Consider the following 24,258-nt stretch of genomic DNA (forward strand, 5'->3'; position numbering starts at 1 on the left):
AAATATGGGTGGCCTCTCATAACCCTGCTATGACTAAAATGGCTAGAAAACTCACCCGAGATTTAACAGAAATATGAGGAGTCACCTAATTGTAAGTGAATAGTCGGGGGAGACACTTTGTCTGAAAAACTCCAACAATATAAAATTTAACATGGCACACATTAAGTGGATTAAAAGCTGGCTAACTGATAAATCTGAAAATGTAATTGTAAATGGGGAATAATCAAGCGGGTGTGTCCCTCTCCTGGAGGGATTGTTTCTTGGCCCTTTGTTATGTGATGTTTTTATTAATGACTGGGAAGAAAAGATAAAATCACTGATAAAGTTTGCAAATAACACAAAAATTGGGGGAGTGGTAAATAATGAAGATGACAGGTCACTGATACAGAGTGATTTGGATCACTTGGTTTGCTGGGTACAAGCAAACAATATATGTTTTAGAATGGTTAAATGTAAATGTATGCATCTAGGAACAAAGAATGTAGGCCATATTTGCAGGATGGGGAACTCTATCCTGGGAACCAGTGACTCTGAAAAGGATTTCAGGAAAGGATGGATAATCAGCTGAACATGCGCTCCCAGTGTTACACTGTGGCCAAAAGGGCTAATGTGATCCTTGGATACATAAACAGGGGAATCTCAAGTAGGAGTAAACAGATTATTTTACCTCTGTATTTGGCACTGGTGTGACCACTACTAGAATAATGTGTCCAGTTCTGGTGTCAACAATTCAAGAAGAATGTTAATAATTTGGAGACGGTTTAGAGAAGAGCCCCGAGGAGTAGTGAACATGCCTTATAGTGATAGATTCCAGGAACTCAATCCAGTTCTTTTACCAAAGAGAAGAATAAGGAGTGACTTGATTATAGTCTATAAGGATCTACATGGGGAACAAATATTGGATATTGGACTCCTCAATCTAGCAGAGAAATGTATAACCCAATCCAATGGTTGGAAGTTCCAAATTCAGACTGGAAATAAGGAGCAAATTTTCTACAGTGAGAGTAATTAACCACTGAACAATTTACCAAGAGTGGTGGTGGATTCTCAGTCATCGGCAATTTTTAAATCAAGATTGCATGTTTTTCCAAAAGATATGCAGAGCTAAAAGGGGAACTGCAGACTGAAGGTATAGGAAGAGAAGGTCTCCTGCAGTGGTCCCTGAAGAAGGGAGTTGGGATTAGCTAAGAAGACCCAGCTGAAAGTTTTGTTTTTCATTTGGGGAAAGGCAGATCAGGCCTTCCATCTTCTCCAGCAGCCCAGACAGCAGGAAGGGACACTACCCTAGGGAGGAGGGGCTGTACCCAGCTTAAGGCTGGGTGGTAGATTTGATTTCTGTGTTTGGTTTTAGGAACTCTCTGATAATAAAGAAACCAACCCGCCAGAAAGGCTGTGATTGGATGAGCAATGCCATGTGGAGGTTTGTTTAAGGAGCCCTGATGAAGGGGGAAACAGAGGCAGGACACTGCAGAGGCACCTCTGGCCATGAGGCAGTGCTTGGGTGGTAGCCACTGTGTTACAAGGGTCTACCTGTGGTATTAGGAGCTCAGTGTGTATTATCAACTGGTGTGCAGTATAACTTAGGTTGTGACTTCATCAAAATTATATCTTTCTAGCAAAGGAAACAATGGGATTTACTAGAGGAATGTACGTGACTTTGTAAAAACATCTACAAAACCTGAGAGGGCACTTATAAAGCTGCATGTATGGAAAATGAAGTAACAGGGACAGCAGCTAATTAAGGGCCAGATTCTTTTCTCCTTATTCAGGCATTGTATCCCTTACCTGCAAGGATCCTGGGGCTGTATGAACTCATGACGGAGGTTCAGGCATCTCTAGTGCAATCGTCTTTCAAAGGGTGGGAGGTGCAGACCTGTGGGGGCTGCTGCTGCAGTGATGCAATGTCAATACTTTAACAAGGGCCAACTGAGAGACCCCCTCCGGCATTTCAGTGTGCTGTGGTCAGGCTGCCACACTAGCAGCATTCCAGGAGAGCACTCCAGGAGGCAAGGAGGCTAGAAGCCAGCACAGAGACACAGAACTGCCTACTTTTTCCAAAGGAAGGCAAACTTCATCCTCCCCCATGGGAACCTTCAGAGGAAACTCCATAAATGGAACCTTGCAAATTTTCCTGGCCTCTATGTGGGATTCTTCACATAAGAAAACCCTCTGACTGTATGCTATTAATCATTACTATAATTATTATGATAGTGTCCGAAGGGTCTAGTCAAAATCAGGGCCCCATTGTGATAGGCACTATACAAATACTATTTACAATCTATCTATACAAGACAGACAAACAAAAATGGACATACAAGATACATGCATATTGTCAATGGTACATAATTTGCTAGTTATTTGCTCACTGTCATCTTCCCACCTACAAATGTTTTTATGCATGCGTATGAAAATGTTTTATTTTTGTCTCTGATTTTGTTTTCCCATCACACTATTCCTTGACTCTTCAACAGTTAATATAAAATAGTTTAAATATCCTGGGGGGAAAACATGTCAAATACAACAGAAAAAATATTTTCAAATTGATTCAGCTCTCCGAGGATAAGAGACATTCTTTGAATAGGTGAATCCATCCATTTCTCTATTATTGTATGCTTCTGTCTATCCTTGAATATACTCCCTCCAATCAAATACAAGACTGTAATTCACCTTGGAGGCTCTGCGGATTTTTCTCTTCACTGGAGCAGTGTGTATCTTCAGCAGCTTATAAATAGCTGTAGAACTCTTGTGATGAATTATAGCACAAGTGTTCAAAGACTATTCATTATCGTTTTTAAGAATATCCAGAACTGTATTTTTAGCTAGTTGTCTTGCAAGTAGACTCAGCAGTGGGATGATTGTGATTAAAAAAAAAAATGTTTAAACACAGTAATGATTTCTTTATGTGAATGAAGAAGACAACAGTTGCTGGCAAAGGTAATGTACAGATTTGCTGAGGACTCACTGTTTTGGTATAATATGTATTCATAATACTAAAAAGCATTTTTAACATTTCTGTTTGTTTTTTTTCTTACAAAAATTTCCATTAGACTTGGCTGACCTATTTTTAGCACCAGACACATGTGTCTTATCTAAATGACAGACTGAATATATATTATCCTGCAGCGACAGTGACTATTCAGTATTCTAAGCTGAAAATATAAGGTCTGTGAAATCAAAACTTCAAATTGTTATTCAGTTGCTAAAGCTGTGGTTAACATATGCTGCCTTCTTCCATAAACAGGCTCTTAATAAAGGATCAAATCTTACTTGTCTTACTCCTGTGACTAGTTCTATTGGACCTGCACCTTATCCCACTGAACTCAAAACTCCCCATGAATTACAAAACTCCAAAGGATTTGTATGGGACCAGGATCAGGCCTATCAACTTCAGTGGCACTACTCCCTGGCCAGTGGTCCCAAATATTTTATGATAGATGGTTCATCATAAATAAATAACTGATGATACTACCCAGTGCATTGCTACCTATATGCAGAAATTTCTGGCACAAGTACATTTATCCCTACTACGGATTTTGGAGGCCACATGTTTTCTAATTCAGTGGTGGAGAAAATGGGAAAATATTCAGAGAAAAGATTTAAATCTATGGTATTCTTTTTGCTCTATATTTGAAAAACATCAAGCAGTACTGTAGCATTTATCACAAAGATTGTTTTCCCTTTGCCGTATTGCCAACCACACATATTCAAAAATCAAGAGCCAGCCACCCAGACACATCCTCAGTGGCCTAAAAATCAGAAGATTTTTAAAATAATAAATTTGGTTTCATTTTATTTGCCTTCTTGTTTTTGAGCCTTTGGGATTCATGTTTTCAAGCTTTTCTCCACAACCATGAGAGGCAGATGCTTACTTTTTCAAAAATGAAAGGTGGGATTCTCACACGATCTCATGACTCCAGGAGCTGAAGCTATCAGAAAAACCCAAATACCTCACAACTTGGCATAAAATCTCAAGAGCTGGCAACACTACCAAGTCAAATGTAAACCTTTAAATGATCGATTTTAGATCCTTGAATATATGGTTACCATATCCAATCTAACTTTAAAAAATAAGCTAGCATAAAATGGACTGGCTTGATGGGCCCAATCTTGAGGTATTTACTTAGAGAGAGATCCCAAAACTCCCACTGAATACAGAACCGGCTTAAATAAGTGAATGGTTTGTCATTTGGAGTTTTGAATGAATGAATAAACAAACAAACAATGCCTCTCAATACTTACTTGGGTAAAACTCCCATTGAGCTTTGTTGGCAGTTTGGGTCAGTAAGGAATGCAGGGATGAAACCCAAAATATTTGCTTCTCTAGCTGTTTCTCTGAAATTTTCTTAAAACATATAGATAGGATAACTGCATCAAGCAAAGCCTGATTTTTGTACTCATGCAGAGTATACAGACCCTTGGAAATTAGCTGGTCTCTCGTGATCTTGTGACTAGAGGAGGCAATTTACAAGTTTATTCCATTTCCAGTTCCAGTGGTGTTTCCCACGTTAAGAACAGAGAGTCCAACTCAAACTGGTAGAAGCTTCAAAACGGAGTGAAACTGTTAAGGGCAACCTCAGTAACAACAGCTTTAAAGAACTGGTGTTCCAATAACTATCAAGGCCAAAACAGCCAATCGGGCTCAGTGAAAGTTGCACAACTGAAAATCAGCTTAAATTGGTTGTAAATGAGTGTCAGCAGGGCAGGTGGGGAGAGAGGAATCTGTTGTATCTTACAACTACTCCTATCTTCCAGCTGGTTGCTTTTCCTGCTGCAATCCTTCCTTTTAACCCCCTAGGGAGTATGTCATACCAATTTACCTTCACGAGGACTTACGCCAATTTACGTCTTACTTTGACCTAATATGTAATTTTTTTCCAACAACAAAAATCTGAAATATCTGTGTAGTGCTTATAATATACTGCTGAGATATGTGTTTTGCAAAGACTTTCAAAACTTGGAGGTAATTTTACCCCCCAAAAGGAGCACGGTACTCTCATGAAATTTATCAGCAGAACACAAAATTCAGCATAGGATGAGTTATGAAGTATAAGTAACTGTTCAAAGTTAGTATCTACCCTTCTATTACCTCATCAGAGATGTGATTATATTGCTTTACAGTGTGCTATCCTCATTAATTTTTAATTTGGGGATGTTTTAGTACTAAAGAGAGCAAGGGATTAATAGTGCTCACTAGAGACAGTCATAATAGGCATGTACCATGCAAGCTATAGTCCTGACAATGAACTTCAATACTGATTTGCAACACCCATTTTTCCAAATCTGAGTCTCTCCTGGAAGACTGCCAATCATTCAAAATTTGCCAGTAGTTCTGTGATTATGGTAATCATTATTTTCTAAGGACTACAATCAGACCACCAAATGCATGTTCATGTCTGACGTAAGTCACATTTGAATGTAAATGTCAGAAGGTGAATAACTAATGCGTAAACCCATTCTGCTATTTACCACAGATCCTGTCTTTCATCCTCATTTATTAAGGCATATATAGCTATGTTTAATATATAACTAATCACAACTAGAACCAGCCAGCAACAGCCGTAGAAAATTATAACCATAGTAGTATGACTTTACATTCACTTTTTGGGCAAGAAACTACAAACTCCAACTTTCGAAATACAATTCTTTGTCTTTTGTCAGATTTTATGTGAATTGATCTGTACAGTCCATAATATTTTGTGCTATAGTACAAAATGCTAAACTTTGCTAAACTAATGAGAATGCTAAACTTTGTTTTATATGGCATTGCTAACGTTTGTGCAAGGATCCTTATTATATTTTGTAATTCAGCAATTTTTAATATTCTTTAAAATAAATATTTATTTTCAAACATTTTTAAAATAGTGCCATTTCATGATGTCAAATTAATCAATTTATTTCTCTAAGAATCTTAAATTTAATTCAGTTTACAAAATCTCAGGTCAATTTAATCTGATCAAGAGGAAAAACAACTGCATTTCTACTGACAAACATAATGTTCAACAGTAGTGATGGGGATATTGAATTATAACATATATGGAAAGGGGTAAAAAAACAAAATACAGCTTTTCATATTCCAGCTCATAAGATTCCAGTAAAGTAAAAAGTTAGAGGAAATTTTAAAATATGCAGTTTGTGCACTAGGTAAAATGCAAATAGACACAGCAGGGTTAATATAATAGCATTAAACACTTTACACTGTTACAGGTTTCAGAGGGGTAGCCATGTTAGTCTGTATCAGCAAAAACAAGGAGGAGTCCTTGTGGCACCTTAGAGACTAACAATCTGATGAAGTGGGTTATAGCCCACGAAAGCTTATGCCCAGATAAATTTGTTAGTCTCTAAGGTGCCAGAAGGACTCCTTGTTGTTTTGACTTTACACTGTGAATTATTATGATTATTTGTATTACTGTAGTGCTTACAACCCCTTGAATACCTACATATTTCCATTGTAACAGAGAAGATAGTAAGCTGAAAAGATGTCTCTCAATTCAATGTAAGACATTAAAGGAGTTCCTACCCACTCTCCAGTCTTAGCTGGGAGACATACTTAAACATGGAGACCAATTATTTCACTGGATGAAGAGGTGATAGCTAGGTTGACAGAAGAATTCTTCTGTCGACCTAGCCGCATTGCCACAGGGGTAAACCAGCCTAAGGACAGTGCTCAGGGTGCTATACTTTTCACAGCCCTGAGTGATACAGCTAGGTCGATCTAACTTTTAAGTGTAGACCAGGCCTATATGAATTAGAAATCCAAGCCTCATGAAAAAGAGACCTAGGTGCTTTTGAAAATTTTACCCATGTTTTTAATGTGTGTTGGGGAGGTTGAGGGGGATGCAAACACCAAAATAGGTCCGTCCATGCAAAACTCTTTCTGGGGCTCCAAACCAACAAGTACCTTCAGAAGTGGGTATGAACTTATGTCTACTGTTTCTTTAAATCTGTAGCAGTAAGTCAGGCAGGAGAGGGACTGGGGAAGATTCTAGGCAGAAGCCTTACAGTGAAGCACAGAGAGAGCAGCTTTAGGGATAATACTATTTTCCTTCTTCTAAAAATGTTCCTTGTTTGTGGTTAGAGCCCTGGCACCAACTGGGGTGTGGAGGAGTGCCTGCTCAATGTTCTCTAGGCCGCGGAGCCAGAGGGGCCATGGCCTGACCACTTTTAAACAGTAGTTTCATAGTGAACCAGTATGGCTGCTGTTGGAATAATCTGGAGTGTCACTGCGGCTGCATGGACACAGCGCCACTGAAATGTGACCTGACTGTCCCTTTGTACAAACCAAAGGGCAGCCAGGCCAAATTTCCATGAGTAGCGATGTGATCTGATGAACAAGGTTGCAAGACCACTCAAATTTGGCCTGATTGCCCCTCTTATCCAGATGGGTAGTTGGGCCAACTGGAGTTGCAACCTAGCACACAGGGAGTTTGTTCCTGTAAAGCAGAGAACAGGGGACTCTGCTGAGAACTCAGCTGCCGGCAGCACTGGCTCATGCACTGTATGGAGAAAAGAGAGTGGAAACTCTCTGTCTGAGGGAGATGCAAGGTTCTCTATGGGGAGGTGGGCCAGAAACAGAATTTCCTTCCCTCCCGCAAGATGTATATGAATAGGTGCCAGCAGGCTAGAGGAAATCAACTCTTTCTGAATTTCTGTACCATTAAAACAGGAGAGCTGGGAGACCCTTGACCTATTAATATACAATTATGGTGACTGAAAATAAAATTTTGTCAAGTCTTATTCCTAACTTGAAGTACTGATCTTCAGCTCCATCTGAGTTTTCAGGTGAAGGGGGCAGCTCTGAAATATCAAGTCAGCAAAACACAGGTGACCACTGACAATACAGCAAAGTAATGGAAGCTCTGCTATGTCAATATGTACCAGCCACGCATATCTCTTATATTGCCTCCATCAACTGTTTTTTATGTATTTACCTATCATTCTTATTACAGGTACATGAAACAAACAATGCTCTTATTTAAGTAAGCAATTGCTTAGGGATCATTAAATAGGCCAATTCATATTAATTAATATCAATTAATATTAAATAAACCACTGGCACATTCTGTGAAAGGCTTCAGTGCAAAATAGGGATTTTCATGCGAAATAGGGATTTTCGTGCAAAATAAAAAGTGAACAAGTGATTTTATATAAAGACTTTAACAATTTGTACTCATGTAAGAGAACTTCTTCTGACCTTGAAATTGCGTGCTAAATAAATTACCTCGGAGCGACAGTGATGAGTTCTCATTACAGCATCTGGAAGGAAAAGAGAAAGACATAGGACTGCATCTGGCTTAGTTTCAGATTCACTTAAATTAACGAGTTTGATTTCAGTGCTTGTTGTTTTGTGCAGATTCTTTAGTGAGATCTGAGTCTCCAAGCCCAACTTGCAGCAGTCTCAGGCGTTTATATTTAATTCATCTGCTAGCAGTGGATGGCGAAGTTCTGGTGTACTTGAGAAATCAGGAGGTTCGAGTCCCTTACTTTCCTCCCACCAGCTGAGATTTCGTTAAGGGATGGGTGGAGACTAGGCTGCCGCAGTCCTGGACTCAGCTTGAATTCTCTAAAGCCTTTGCCCTAATAAACTGAGGCTAAGGCGCTCTATGCGGTCGTTTTAGAAACAAAATCCAAGGTAGAAAATGAGCCCACCTGGGAAGGGAGATAGGGATTTATTTGTATTTAAAGAGACTAGATTCCTCCTGCCTTGGAAAGGAAGGCGCTGCATCTCTTACCTCGGCTCCTTGAGCGCCCTGAAAGGACGGATTTGATAGGATGCCTCCCTTTCTGGAGCTTGCGGTGCCAGCAGCAGAAGAATAAAATCGTAGCAATGGTCCCCAGCAGGAGCAGGAGCAAGAAGAGGGCACACTGGATGCTGTAAGGGCGCAGCAAAACCAGGAACGCTGCGGCGATCATGGTTCCAGCGCGTGTGTGCGGGGCTGAGCCTGGAGCGCAGAGCAGCCCGGAGGGGAACGCCGGGCAGGCTGCTTATCGAGGCAGCAGGAGCTGCATGATTCCTGGTCCGCGCGCTCCTGAAATCAGGATCCGGAATGGCTGCAGCAGACAGACACAGCGCTGCTGCGATGTGCTAGTGAGTTAGCGGGGAGAGGGCTTCAGTCCATGACTCAGCAGACGAGAGGGAGGCGGCGGCAGCAGCCGCAGCAGCAACGGGGATTTTTCCGCTGGCTTGTACACAAGTGAGAGCAGCGGGCGAGCGGAGCGAGGCGATGCAGATGGATCAGCAGCCCTCAGCCGCAGTCCTGCCCTGGAACATGGAGGGGGGGCCCCGCTTGTGCTGGTCTCGCGGCATTGCACCGTGCTGTGCACCTCCAGCTCCTGCATCCCAGAAATGCCCTGTTTTAATGCTGGTGCTGACACTGAGGCGATGGCTGCCCATCGGTTGGCAGTTTACAGCAGGGGCGGGAGGAGGAGGAAGGGGGCTGAATCCCAAAGTTTGCTGCTGCTGCTTCTGGCTGCTCATCAAGGGGATTTTGTTTTTTTGGTTTGGACTTGGCTGGCTGGTGGCTGATGACATCACACGAGCTGCAGCTGCTGCAGAGGGGAGAGCGAACATGGCTGCGGCGAGGTACAGTAAGGAATGAAGAGGAGGTGCAAGGAGGAGTGTCTCCCGGGAGCCGGGCAGAGCGCGCTGCACGGTGTGGGGGCAGTGTCCGGAGCCGGAGAGCCCCGCGAGCGGAACCACGGCCAGGCGTGGAGAGAGAAACAGCCAGACAAAGCATCTGCCCGCAGGCTGCTTCCTTCCCTCTGGAGGTGAAAATCTTTCCACTTGCGGCTTCGGAAGAGGAGACAAGACGCTGGGAAGCGGAACCACAAGCAAGAAAGTAACACGGTGAAGTAGCGTATCGCCCTTCATTCCTTTCCCCCCTTCGCTCAGCGAAAGCATTGCTTGCTCTAGTAAATCCACTACGACCGCTTGTCTCCCACTCTCTGCCTTTGGCACGCGTTAAGAGAAGTTCCTTTTGGTAGGGGCAGATTTATCTTAGTGTCATCCTAAAACAAAACAAAAAAAATAGCTTGTCTGCACTTGCCCTCTCTGTGTTCGCAGGTTTCAAGGGTGCTGGTGTGTGAGCTTCATTCCCAAGAACTTCGATTTGGATTCAGAGTCAATTCTGTTTTAAGCAAATGTTGGGGGGAGGGGAGAGCCTCACTAAGTGTCTGGTATTCTTTTCACTGCTACAAGGTTTGCTGTGCAGGGTACAGAGCAAACGCAGGGACACAAGTCAAAACCAGTTTCCTGAAAGGTCTATAACGATATACACGGAATTGAAAAAATATTTTAAATTAATAATTGTTATGTATATTACTGCATTTTGATACCTCATCTTTTGCAGGGAGGTTTATTTCCGTTGCCTGGTTTAGTGCAATAACTGACTGAGTACTGAAGAGATTGTGTAGCTGTCATTCATACAGAATATCGGGTTTTAGTGTTATAAAATACATGCAGCGTATATTGTAAGAGAGGTATAATTTACATAGTTAGCTAAAATATTTTAGCTATTAAAGCCCGTTGGGAAATTCCCTGGTGCTGTGGGGTGCTGCAGCAAAATCAATTATATCAGAATACCATATATGCTGGCTTCCTGCAGTAAACTGCAATATGCTGCAGCAAATGTCACCTCCAGTGAGCTTCACTGCACACTGTTACGTTGGGATGAAGAAACCAAATGGATCCTATGTACTGTTAATGTATATAACAACTATGTTTCAGTATTTGTAACTGAAGGCATAATACTTTAAGAATTATCTTTCAGAAATTATGCACAAGTACAATACAAATCTCTTATAAATTGTAAAAATACACCATGAAAAGTACATGTACATTTAGGTAATATTATGCAATAATATTTACCAGTATGATCCTAAAAAGTTAGGATTCATTGGTAAATAAATTCATGTTCATTTTATGTGGCTTACATGCACACACACAATTCAGAGAAATATTTTACAAACTTTTTATTAATAATCAAATGCACTTTATGTAAATCAAATTGCAGTGCTGTTTATGCTTTTATATAGGAAAGGTATGGATACAAAAGGTATGGATACAAGTGTGTGCCTAGATTTAAAATACACTACAAGACCATCTAAGTTTATAGAGAGAAACCTAATTGTGATTCCTTGAGTAAGTATGGGTAAAATAATATATGGAATTCAGCCTATTTATCACTAAATTGTTGTATAACTCCTTAGTAGACTTTTAAGATTGTGGAAATCCATTTTTAGTTGATCTAGGTTTTTTTTCCTGGATAAAACTGATGGTGGGTAGTGTGTCTAACCCAGAAAAAGAATAGTGGTGGTGGTGGTTTTTTAGTTATGAGATATTTCATCCCACCTTTTTAATAATGTGATAGAATTATTCTGTAGTATTACATTATAAATAGAAAGTTTAACAGCATAGGGTACAGGCATTATCTGAGAGTACATGAGTACATTCTTCATTATCTGCGAAATAACAGATGCGATCAGGTTGCATTGCATCATGATGCAACAGTGAAATGTTTCCTGATACCGCAGTACACTGCAGTAAGGCTGTATTAATGCAGATTACTTGGAGATTATTAAAAAGGTCCACGTTGCTTCACTTGCACGAGACAACTTGATGTATTCTCCATTACAGCACACTGCCCTACTGTTATGTCTTGTTGCACTATGTTGCTGTCACAAAAAAACTTTTCCTTTCACTCTGTATTGATTTATTGAAAGATCTTGGGAGATCCTTGGAAGTGTACTGTAACAATGACCACACAATGCCTTGATGTGAATAAGAGCCATGGAATGTTGGTATTTTCTCGTTATCTCTGGATAGAAATGGCATTTGGCTGCAAGTAAGGCATCTGGCTGCAAGTAAATCTGTAATATTGGCTCATTTAGAAGGCAAAAGCTATAATTTTTTTCCTAAGGGTTATTGCACAATCCTCACATTAGGATATTATTTTGCCAAAGAGGCATGATGAATTTCATTACATCTACTTCTCTTTTGCATTTGCATTTGAAAAATGCAAAAGAGAATAGTTTATTTCAAGAAATATCTGCACAAATGTCAGATAGTGACGGCTGTCGGCTTCTGAGCCCCAGCAAACTGGGTCATTCCCCTCATTTACATTAGCCTCTGCTCTGCCTCTGTCAATATTTATATTACATCATTATTCTGTTTTTGCTAAGCATTTTCCTTTTCTGTACAGGAGTTAAAACATTATTACCATTACTTATAATGGTCAATAAGAATTAAGTCATTGAAGGGATTTCACTTTAAAAAAAAATTGAAACAAGGTTATTAGTTATTTGGAAAATATACCATTTTATTTCCTGTGTGTATCTGAAAGATAAAAAGAACATATTTATTTGTACAGCAGCTTTGATACAAACTTCTTCTCAAAAATGCTTTTCAGAGAGGTAGTCTTAATACAATTACAGAGTTTTAGAATCGGATAGGAGAAAAGAGGCAGAAATAAAGGGAAGAAATCAAGAGAAAAGCTGTACTTTCAGGTGAGATTCGACATCAGAGGGAGAGTGCTTTACGTGGAGGGATACTGAAAGCTGTTTCAGAACAGGAGATGCAGGGTAAGGTCTCTCGGGCCAACTGTAGCAACAGTGTGTGGAATGACAGAGGCCAGTGCTGAGGGGGCAGGGACAAGAAGTACTGAGAAACAAGTCCCTTGAGAGAGGCTGAAGCAAATCTGTGAAAGGTTTTATGAACAAGGGAACAATTTTGAATTGGAACGAAGGGAGGGAAGAGCTGGTGTTTTAGGATGTGCATGATGTGGCTGCACTTCTTTATATGTATAAGGTTGGAGGTAGCATTGTGCACATGCTGGAATCTAGACAGCTGGCATCTAGTGCGGGTCCTAGAGAAAGGAAACTGCAACGGCCAAGGTGACAGGAAACAAAGGCATGGGGGAAGATTTCAGCAGAGGTGTTCGGAAGTAGTGGGGTATGCATGGCAATAAAAGTTTTACTCATGTTGGCAGTGTGGGAGGACAAGACAAGTTCCAGCCAGGGACTCCATGGTTATTATGGGTAATAAAGGCAAACGGAAGTTCTTAATGGAGGAGGGAGATGGGGTGGTGGTGGAGGAGGTCCCCTCATTGGAATCATTCTCATTAGATAATTTCACACAGTTGGTTTATCCAAAAGTTGGTTTTCTTTGCAAAAGAAAAAGGGGAAAAAAGTTATATGGGAAGATTGGGCCTTTAAGTACAGCCCTGAGCATGGGATGCTGGGGCACGATTCCTTCCCTGCATCCTCCTGCCTCCAGACATGTAGTAATTTGCTGCTGACCTAAACAGCTGCAATTTATTACCCCTCTCCTGCCCCCCCCCCCCCACACCCTTCTGCTGGCTGGGCAGTACTGGCTGACAAGTTGGGATCAAGTTTCCACCCTTTTCCCTGCCCGTTTGGCCCCACATGATGGCCTGTAAGTCCAAGGCACAGTCTAGCCTGTGTTCCTTGATAATTTATACATAGATGAAGGGATGCATGTGCCTTCAAAGATCATCATAGAGGTAGATCAATGAGAGATAAGGGCACTCAGCATTTCACAAGAGGCACTTAGCATCTTACAGATTCAGGCCCTGTATATTTCAGTTTGCAGTAATAAGACTCCCTGCTAAAAAAAAAAAAAAGTCACATAATTGGCTGATCTGGTGACCTGGATGTATGAAACTGATATGTTTAAGATTACTGTAAACCTGAGTAAGTGAAAAAGTACAATCCTTTTCTTTCATATATATTACTGTGACTTTATTTGTTGTATAGTAAGTCTCTGGGGGAGTGTTTGGAGTTTTATTTAAAGGACCTGATAAAAACTACACTGCCAAAATTTGAAATTCTCTGAGTTCTGATTATTCAACTTCTGCTGAACAGATAAGAAATAAAAATACAAAGCCTAAAATGTAATTTATTATCAGAAGCAGTAAACATTAACATACCCTTAACTGTACTATATCCTGTTTAAAAGATTCCTTACCTGGTAGAATTATTATCTAATCATTTAAATAAAATCTCATTTCTTTCTTCTAGAAAACCTGAAGTCACAAACAACAAAAACAAAAAAGGAAAGTGCTATTCTGTGTGGATTCTTCCAACATTCACATTACTGAATAATGTCCTTAACGTTTTAAAAATTATGCTATGTGAAACTATAGGTTCAAATCTCAGCAGGGTCACCTCAACACTTCATTCTTTCAAGACAATTAAATTGAGGGTTCAGTGCAGTGTTTTTATATGTTTAAAGAGCACATTACTTAATTAATTAATCAATCATTAAGTAACTCTCTGAATATCCCTGTGAAGTAGGTAAATGAGTATTGCCAGCCCCAGTTTACAGCCAGAGAAGCTAAACCAGAGAGGTTAGGTGACTTGCCCCAGGCCACATAATCTGAACACCATACATTTGCTCATCCCTCCAGACCACTGCGCCTCTGGAAAACCATCAGTACAATGTGTAGGCCTTCCAGATGACACTTTAAAAAACAGGGTCCTGTCTACTCTCCATGGACATGACAGGGTAGCTTTTCAGACAGGTGGCCTTATGTTGCAAGTTCCATTTGCTCACACCGAACTTGTACCAGAATTTTTATGCCCACAGTTCAGTTGTTGGTGCAGATCTAAAAGGCAGCACCTCTAACAACCTGATCATGGGTGCAAATCAGATAAAGGTGCATTTATACAGTTGTGCACCCACAATTCATTTTCTGACTGCAAAAATGCTGATACAAGTTAAGCTTCCACACGGAGAAGCTGGTCTAAGCCCTGCAGAAAATATACCACTAAAGATACTATGCTGTTTTTTTATTAGAGTTGTGTGTGTCTGTGTCCTTGGTTAAAATTTGTCCACTCTCTACGTTATTGTGCTATGTTCATTTGTCGCAATTGTCTGCCCCAAGGCAACTGGACTTCAGAAGTACCGTATGTATGTAATGGTAAAATGCTTTGGGATCCTTTAGCATTAAAGGAGTTACATACAGCAAATATAAAATACATATACCATTTTACTGATTTGAATTAGATTTAATGAGGTATATTAAAAAAGGATTTTTAATTGTTAGATAGGAGTGGCAAGGTTTAAAGCTGTACGGTAGTCACTAGTGAGTGGAGTGCTGGCCTCTTGCAAAATTCCTGAAATGCAGAAGACACTGATAATGCTCCGTAAACTAAGCCCACAGCATGGAATAATGCCTCCACCAAATCTGTAAATGTGGAAGTTTGTCAGTTACTGCAACATGCTACTAAGTAGGTAGTTGATAAGAAAAAAGTGATTTCAACACACATGAGGCTCTAAGAGACTGAGTGACAACATGACAACAAGCTGATCACCTTCAGAAGGAAACCCAAGTATTGCTTGATGACTGTAGCAGGATTGCCATTTACTGGACACCCCCTCGTGGCCAGGGGTGTGTCTGCCATGCCCTACTAACAATTACTCCCCTTTGAGGCTCTCCCATGACATTCCCACCAAACAGTCTCTCACAGGCTCTTTTGACCAGGCTTCAGCCTCCAGGCCCTTCTGGTCAGGCTTTTATTCCTTTGTCACTTTCCCAATACGCCAAACCAAAATTGAAAACAACAACATAGCAATTACTCTGCTGGTCTTGAGCTCTGTCCTCCAGGGTATCCCTTCCATAGCTTACTGGCAGGCCTCCTGCCTCTAGCAGTCTCACAAAAGCCCCCTCACTGTAGCCTGCCCTCCCGCACTCCAACTTCTTCCTTGTTGCAACTTCCTGCTGCTCTTATAGTGGAACCACCTGATCCAACCCATGTGTGACTCCTCTGTAATCAGGGTTGACTAGGCCTAGGCCCTCCAGCCCTTAAGATCTAGCCACCATGTTACACTCCCCACTCCAACCCCATTAAAGCCTTGCCAGGGCAAAGTCTACCTGAAGAGAACTTCCCCATCTTCCTGCAATTTATGTGTGTTGCCAACCATGTGAATGCATTGTCCAGGCTCTCTCCCCTTCCAGTTTGTTCAACATAGTACACAGGCAATCTCTTTTTTTCTAGGATCTCTGCCTTTTCCACTGCTTCTGCCACTGATGCTAGCTTTTAAACTGCTTCTCCCACGTTTGAGCTCCCATGGGCAGAACCTGCAAGAAATGCTCTAAAACAATTAGGTCCATGACTTTCCCCAGAGAGTTCTCTGGCAGCTATCAATCAGCCAGGTCCTGCAACCTGTGAGCTACCACATGGGGCTGGGCTTTCCGCTGAAATGGCTCGATACAGAATTTATGCCAATACGCTTCTAGTGTCAGTCCTAATCTAAGATGGCTGCTTTCCATTCAGGGTATGAGTTGACTGTGTCACTGAAAGCTCTAAATGTGGTTTGAGCCTGTCCAGTCAAAAATGGTACCACCCTCGCCACCCAAGTGGAGTCTTCTCAGCCAGCAAGGCAAGGAACCCGCTCAAAGGTACAGAGAAAGGCCTCAATATTGTCCTCCAACCCCAGCTTTGCCAATGTCGGGCCAGGCCTGCCCTGACCTCATCCCTGTAAATGTCTCCAGTTACTGCAGAAACTGCTCTTCTTTTTGGCACTGAGACTCCTGCCACTGCTGCTGAGTGGAAAATTGTACCTTTTGTTCACTTGGCAAAAGTCAGCAGCAGGGTCTGAGTCTTTTGCTGCTGTTCTGTGAATAATGGGACAGTGTCCTTCATCTCTTTTTTTATTGTTACCCCTTCAGTTTCCACTTTCCTTTTTGGTGGGAGGGGAGTTGCGAATCTTGCCAGCTACACTAGTGGTAGAGGGTTGCCGTTTACTCAGCACGCCCCATGACCAGAGGTGCCATTGCAGTACTTTGCTAACAATTTCTCCCTTCTCCAGGGCTTTCCCATTACATGCCCACCAAACAGTCAGCCATATCTGGCCAGACTTCAGTCTCCAGGCCCTTCTGGCTAGACTTTTATTCCTTTTTCATGTTCCCAATACAGCAACACACAATTGAAAACAACAACAAAGCAATTACACTGCAAGTCGTGATCTATGACCTAAGAAGTGTCTCTTCCACAGCATACTGCCACGCCTCCCACCTCTGGTAATCTCAAAAACTCTCACAAAAATTCCCTTCACTGCATCTTCTCTTTCTTTCTCGCTCTGTAGCTTCTTCATTGTAGCTTTCTGCTACTCTTATAGCCAGGTGTGACTCCACTGTAATCAGGGTTAGTAGGCCTAGGCCCTCCAGCTCTTAAAGGCAAGCCACCCTGTTACAATGACACTTTCCAGGATATGGCTCCTTTATGTTCCATCAAGTTACAGTGATGATCGTTGCTGCGTCTGCTCCATGTATGCACCACAAAAGCAGGATTCTGGTCACGCAAAACAAAAGTGTGACCACTTTTATGTTTTATTTTTTGACTTGGATACATGTAAAAAGTTTGCTACTTCTAGGTACTGGGACAGAATATTTTTTTCTTAGGCTTGATCACCACCAGTTAACCAATCCCTTACTGCTGGTATTGTGCCACGAAGAGGACTTTTGGACAGGGGATTTGGAATAGAAGAGAAGACACTGGAAGTATTAACCAGGCAGCCTTTCTAAATGTATAATCACTTACCAAGGGAAGCCAAAAAAATAATGCATAAGTGTAGGCAGTCAAAGTGCCATTGGACTGTTGATATTGACATGAGCACACCCTTGAATATGCTAGCCCCTATTTTGCTGCAGTGCTCTTATAATTGAAGGGAGTAGGTCACTATTAATAAAGCTTTAAAATGGAGTAGCTCAGCAAAATAGGATAACGTCTGTTGTCATGTAAAAACAGGGCTGGGCCATTTAGAATATTCTATTCTGTTCTATGTATATTCTTGTACTGCAGTCATCACCATACTATTTGAGCACCTATATTTTGTAGTGGGATATGAAAGATGGAGGTAAGCACTGTATTTAGTCTGTACCAGCTTTAAACTCCCTCAGAAAGTCTCATCATAGGTTCTTACCAGACAAATTTTAAAGTATGTTAGTAGGGTGTGGAAAGATGTTTTGATGTTTTCTTCAGCCTTTTATTCATCTTTCCAGAACAGATTCTATAACAGGTAGTTTAGAGAAATGGCTCTTGATTGGCCATTTTTCAGAGCAAGTGCTAAGTTTATATCTTGTGCCTGATTTTGGCTGTGGTTAAACTTCTCCTGGTGACATTGCCCTTCCACTGGAAGAACTTTGGAAGGAACATCTGCACACTCCTATTCACAGTGTTACTCTGGTTGCCTGTCTGTACCCATTGCCATGCGGTATTTGTGATGGCCTTGTCAATTTGTGCCTGAGCAAATACATGTTGAACTTGTAGACATGACTGTAGACATACCATCATAGAGCTGTCAAATATCTATTTATTTAAGATATTTATCCAGTATGCAGAACTAAGATAATGTACCACATCCCTTTCTTTGTAGTGTTACTAGTTTTGCTTGATAGTTTCTTTGAAAGTCGACTAATGAAAGTAAACCTCTGAGTTCAGTAAAGGCATCTCCACAGTCTCTGTGAGTCTGCACAACATATTGAGCTGTTAGCTAAATGAATTAGTAATTTTAAAATATTTTTATAATCCTTGAGCTACTAAATAGTTCTGCTTAGTAAATCCATTATTTTTCCTTTGTCATCTCTCAGGATTACAAAAGAAGATAGATGGTTTGGTGAAGGAACTAGAGCATTTTCAAAGAAAATCCTTCAACCTTATAATTAAAAACAGAATTGTACTTGTGGTGGACATTAATATACTTAGGAGTTATTAATATTTCAAGGTATTTCTAGGTTGCTGAAGCCCACAGCATGCAGGAAACTCCAGTGAAAAATAATAATCATCGCACAGATTCCTCAAGGAGATTTTTGACACCCAGTACAAGGTATAGGCCAAACCCTGCAGACTTCAAATGCCAATGGGACTCTGAAATCAGTGAGACTACCTGTGTAAATAAGATAATATGGCTTACTGAGAATAGCATCAGTTCACACAGAAGTATCTCAAAATATTTCACAGCCAGTTATACCAGGCTAACCATCCATTATAATTAAGTTATGGAGAAGTACAGCTGATAGATACTGATAGTAAGAATTGTGTAGCTAAATTCCCTCACACATTGCCCTGAAAATTTACTTCACTGTTATACCCCCTGCTAAATATCAGAGGGGTAGCCGTGTTAGTCTGTATCCATAAAAACAACGAGGAGTCCGGTGGCACCTTAAAGACTAACAGATTTATTTGGGCATAAGCTTTCGTGGGTAAAAAACCCACTTCTTCAGATGCATGAAATGAAAATTACAGATGCAGCCATAAATATACCGGCACATGAAGAGAAGGGAGTTACCGTACAAGTGGAGAACCAGTGCTGACAGGGCCAGTTCAATCAGGGTGGATGTGGACCACTCCCAATAATTGATGAGGAGGTGTCAACACCAAGAGAGAGAAAATTGCTTTTGTAGCGAGCCAGCTACTCCCAGTCCCTATTCAAGCCCAAATTTATAATGTTAAATTTGCAAATGAATTGTAGCTCTGCAGTTTCTCTTTGAAGTCTGTTTTTGAAGTTTTTTTGTTGAAGAATGACTACTTTTAAATCTATTATAGAATGTCCAAGGAGATTAAAGTGTTCTCCTACTGGCTTCTGTATGTTACAATTTCTGATGTCTGATTTGTGTCCATTTATTCTTTTATGTAAAGAAAGTGGATATGGGGTAGTGCGGTAGTTCTAAAACTTTTGTACTGGTGACCCCTTTCCCATAGGAAGCCTGAGTGCGACCCCACTTATAAATTAAAAACACTTTTTTATATATTTAACACCATTATAAATGCTGGAGGCAAAGTGGGGTTTGGGGTGGAGACTGACAGCTTGTGACCCCCGAGGTAATACCCTCGCGACCCCCTGAGGGGTTCCGACCCCCAGTTTGAGAACCCCTGGGATAGTGGATATGGGGTAATTTTAAATGTATCTACACAATCTTTAAAGTTCTGTAGTGATATTCTGAAAGATTTCCCCCTAATTTTACAGCTAAACATGCAACACAATATCTCTGTTTTTTCTGGGAAGTCTGGGCTCTGTAAACCTTTCCTGAGAGCTGTGGATTTTGCTTCTACATAAGTCATTCTTTCCCATAAAATGACTATGATATCACTCTATAAAGCTCTTGAGCAATAACTGCACTTCTGCATTCCTCATGAAAGGCCTAATTCTTCTCCCTCTGAAGTCAATGATAAAATCTCACACTGACTTCAGTGGGAACAGAATTAGACCATAGAACTGGAAAAATAAAATAGTTAATAAGGCCTTATTTTTAATTATAAATTTGTTATGAGACCATTTAAATTCTCTTGAGTTTTTATTTTAGTCCAAGGTATTTTGCACCCATATCTTTAATTTTCTTGGGAAATTCAGTTTAAAAAGCAATGGAAACCAAACTCTGTAAATAGGACCAGTGTCCTAGTGTGGAGTGAAGTGGTTTTGGCTGCAGCAGACCCAGCTTCCTCCCTTTCTGCTGATAACTGGTTAGCAGAGGGACTTTCCAGTGAGAACTGGGATTAGTAAAGGCTGGACCCAGAAGGCAGTGAATATAAAATGTTAACAATTGTAGTATGTATGAATTTCAGAATGATCACGTTTCACTACAATACCAAGATTTTAGTCTTTTCTTTCTAGGCATTAATCCTGGAAATATAGGAAACAGGTATACGGTATAGGATTGTATATTGTGGGCCTGATCTTGTTTCTGTTGAAATCAATAGCAGAGCTCTCACTGACTTCAGGGAGAACAGACTCAGATTAAGTGAGTGGCTAAAATCTCATGTTGTAAATTTGTAATACTTTACGTTTACTGAGAGGAAAGAGAAGTAGTGATCTCATCGTGGTATCTGCCAGCTCTCCTGCTGAATGGAGCTGGACCAGACTGTGTCAGCCACAGGGAGGGAGATGTCTTTACAAAGACTTTTGTATTTATTTTTCTTATTCTGGCTTTCCTGGTTGCTTAGTAACAGTATCCTATGTGCAAAATTGTATATTTAATATCTGTTCAGGATGTGAGATGTGAGCATGTTTGCAAAAATTAGGGATCCAATTAATATATGTTTCCTCCACACAGCATGTAAATGGCTGCTTCCACCTTTTTTCTTCTTCTACAGGCTATCTGATTTCAGAGAAACTAGGGATAGATGTGGGTCTCTCAAGAGAAATAAACAATAAATGTAAGGAACAATAGATCTGAAATGGGTAGCTTGTGTTTTCAGATGGAGAATCTGGCAGTTGTAAAGTATCTTGCTTACAAAAGCCTGCAAGTGTGGATTTTAATAAATGGTACAAAACCCCCTTCTGTAGTTAGTAACTCCACACTGTAATATTAGTGAACAATTACATCTCTCCCAGTTAAAATGATTTAATCCACCAAAACTCTCAATGTCAGGACTCTGACATAAAGCCTCCCAAAGCAGAGAAAAAAAAGATTGAGAACACAAGACCAGATTCATTCTACACTGATAAATTCTAAACGCCAGGCTCCAAAAGCAGAAAGTCCAGCAGAAATGGGGGCACTGGACTTAGCTGGTACAGCCTCAAAAGTGGCCAGGACCCTGTCAGGATGGGACAGTCTAAGGCAGGGGTTCTAAAACTGGCAGTTGTGACCCCTCAGGGAGTCATGAGGTTATTACGTGGGGGTCGCAAGCTGTCAGGCTCCACTCCCAAACCTCGCTTCACCTCCAGCAGGCAGTCCTCAGACTTATGACACAATTGGTTCCTGAAAATCACGTCTTAAGTCGAAAATGTCATTTCCCAGAGGAACAGTGTCAGATTGAGCATTGTGAAGTCAAAACCAACGTTGTAAAGTCAAACCACAATGACAATTTATAAACGCCGTAAGTGCTGTTTGTCATAACTCGAACATCATAAAGTCGAGGACTGCCTGTCGTGTTAAATATAAAAAAAATGTGTTTTTAATTTATAAGGGGGGTTGCACTCAGAGGCTGGCTGTGTGAAAGGGGTCACCAATACAAAAGTTTGAGAACCACAGGTCTAAGTCAGCTGGGAGATGCCTAAATAGCCTCTTTCTGGAGCTCTATACCCGTGGAGCTACTGGAGGCTGGATCAGATTATAAAGCTGCCCTCTTCTACAGTGCAGGCTTATGAGTTGAGCTGGTTGGAGTTTATTGACTAAACATTTTTTCATTGGATAATGCTGATCCATTGAAACTAAAACTGTTTGCTGGAAAAGATCCATTTCAACAAATCTCCCATTTAGAAAAGGTTTTGAGGAAAAAAAAGTTTATAAATTGTCAAAATGTCACATTTCAGCATTTTTTTAAAATGAAAAATTTTGGCAGTTTTTACTATTATTCTGTCTTATTCTGCCCAAGCAGCAACTAGATGCCCTAATCAGGGTGTGTACACATTTGTTTTACATTTGTGGTGATCTGTTTTGTCAGAGAACATCTCCTGGAGATGATGCATCCTATCATCCAGTCCTTACTCAAGCAAGACACCCACTGACTCCATCGGAAGAAGTGGGTTTTTTACCCACGAAAGCTTATGCCCAAATAAATCTGTTAGTCTTTAAGGTGCCAACGGACTCCTTGTTGTTTTTACTGACCCCAGTGAGAATTTTGCACGTGAAAGAACTGCAAGACTGGCCCTGATGTTTCCTTCTATAGGTGGAGGATCTTGGACTTTTTCTTTTCTTCATTACAGACATTTCGTTCTACCTTTCCAACCACTTTAATTACTTTCTCAAGAAGATGCCAACAGACAGGTAGGTATTTATCCCTGAGGGTCTCTAGCTTGTCACAGTAAATTGTGTGAAGAAATCAGTGGGGGGAAAGAAAAATACCAAAGAAATCCAAGGTTGTGTTATTTTACTCCGTGTCCTTTATGTTGCAATAAGACTGATTTAAACCATTTCATGTCTAATATATTTAAAACAGCTGGACTGCATGCTGATTCAGTGCTGCAGTAGCAGCAGAGGGATGCTAGAGAGCCTCTGCCACCTCTTCAGCACTGCTTTCTTGCCTCAGCCTCTGCAAAAGCAGCAGGAGCAGCAGCACAGCACAGATGCCTTTTAAAGCAGCCGTGAAAGCTTTGTGACTTCTCCCCCCAAAACCAGAGGAGTCATGCAATCCATGACTGTGTGACAAATCTCTAGCCCTGAATATTATTTTCTAATTTCTGTCAGAGTCCCATGTTTTTAAGTTGGCAGGCTCTCAGTGAAATAGGTTCAGTTGTTTACTCTCATATCCACCCACCACTTGCAAAAATCCTCAGAAGTCACAGATTTTTTAAAAATAATGATAAATTACAGAGTCCATGACTGCTGTGATAAAGCTCTAATTATCCCTGTCAGGCAGGGTGGGTTTGTCAGAGCATGCACATGTACTCAGACCTCTTTTAAACCCTGCACTTCGTATATCTCACTTTGACCAAATTTCTATTCCATTGGCCTGATTTTAGTGTGAATTTTGGACTTCATCTGTTCCTATTGAAGTCAATGGCAAAACTTCACTGGGAGCAGGAGCACAACCTGAGGGCTCAATTCTGCCACCTACACCAATGTTGAGTGATTCCTTCTTGTGGACTAAAGAACTACTCAGCGTGTGTAAGGGTGGCAGAATCAGGATCCTAGTGATTCATGACTTGGGGATTCCTTTTCCCCAGACTTTACGTGTAAAGTTTTGGGTGTTTTCAGATAATCTGGGGCTTTGTATTTGCTCTGAGAATCATAGACGTATAGGGCTGGAAGGGACCTCAATAGGTCATCTAGTCCAGTCCCCTTCTCTCAAGGCAGGACTACCTGATAATTAGACCATTCCTGAGGAGTGTTTAACTTGTTCTTAAAATCCTCCAATGACGAAGATTCCATAAACTCCCTAGGCAATTTGTTCCAGTGCTTAACAAATCCTGACAATGGGGAAGTTTTTCCTAATATCCAACCTAAACCTCCCTTGGTGCAATTTAACCCCACTGCTTCTTGTCCTATTCTCAGAGGTTAAGGAGAATAATTTTTCACCCTCCTCCTTATAACAACCTTTTATGTACTTGAAAACTGTCTGTCTCCTCTTCTCCAGACTAAACACGCCCAATTTTTTCAATCTTCCCTCATAGGTCATGTTTTCTAGACCTTTGATCATTTTTGTTGCTCTCCTCTTGACTTTCTCCAATTGGTCCAAATCTTTCCTGAAATGTTGCACCCAGAACTGGACACAATGCTCCAGCTGAGGCCTTATCGTGCAGAGAAGAGTGGAAGAATTACTTCTTGTGTCCTGCTTACAACATTTTAGCTGATACATCCC

The 24,258-nt window shown here is 40.9% G+C and overlaps 2 protein-coding genes and 1 long non-coding RNA gene across 10 annotated transcripts in view; 1 reads left to right on the forward strand and 2 right to left on the reverse strand.

Moving 5' to 3' along the window:
* Window positions 1-9,373, reverse strand: part of DST (dystonin) — a 462,719-nt gene extending 453,346 nt beyond the window's left edge. For 2 of the 5 annotated variants that reach the window (XM_043542402.1, XM_043542401.1), the window contains exons 1-2: window positions 8,730-9,373; window positions 8,192-8,253 (exon numbers count right to left, since the gene is read on the reverse strand). In XM_043542402.1, coding sequence (XP_043398337.1) covers window positions 8,192-8,253; window positions 8,730-8,910 — 243 coding nt within the window. In that variant the 5' untranslated portion in view covers window positions 8,911-9,373. The remainder of the gene's footprint in view (window positions 1-8,191; window positions 8,254-8,729) is intronic. The other 3 variants (XM_037894239.2, XM_043542397.1, XM_043542400.1) reach the window with 3 other exon arrangements.
* Window positions 9,374-9,661: 288 nt separating this feature from the next.
* BEND6 (BEN domain containing 6) overlaps window positions 9,662-24,258 on the forward strand; it is a 41,421-nt gene continuing 26,824 nt past the window's right edge. For 2 of the 4 annotated variants that reach the window (XM_043542423.1, XM_043542424.1), the window contains exons 1-2: window positions 9,721-9,849; window positions 22,402-22,724. The gene's annotated coding sequence lies outside the window, so the exon portion shown is untranslated. Of the gene's footprint in view, window positions 9,850-22,401; window positions 22,725-24,258 lie in introns of all 4 variants that reach the window. The other 2 variants (XM_007059895.4, XM_037894243.2) reach the window with 2 other exon arrangements.
* The window catches only part of LOC119565753, a 48,900-nt gene continuing 36,901 nt past the window's right edge, over window positions 12,260-24,258 (reverse strand). Inside the window, exon 3 of the long non-coding RNA XR_005224601.2 lies at window positions 12,260-13,157. This is a non-coding gene — a long non-coding RNA (uncharacterized LOC119565753). The remainder of the gene's footprint in view (window positions 13,158-24,258) is intronic.

This window comes from Chelonia mydas, chromosome 3 (assembly GCF_015237465.2).
Source record: "Chelonia mydas isolate rCheMyd1 chromosome 3, rCheMyd1.pri.v2, whole genome shotgun sequence".
In the NCBI taxonomy this organism is placed as follows: Eukaryota; Metazoa; Chordata; order Testudines; family Cheloniidae; genus Chelonia; species Chelonia mydas.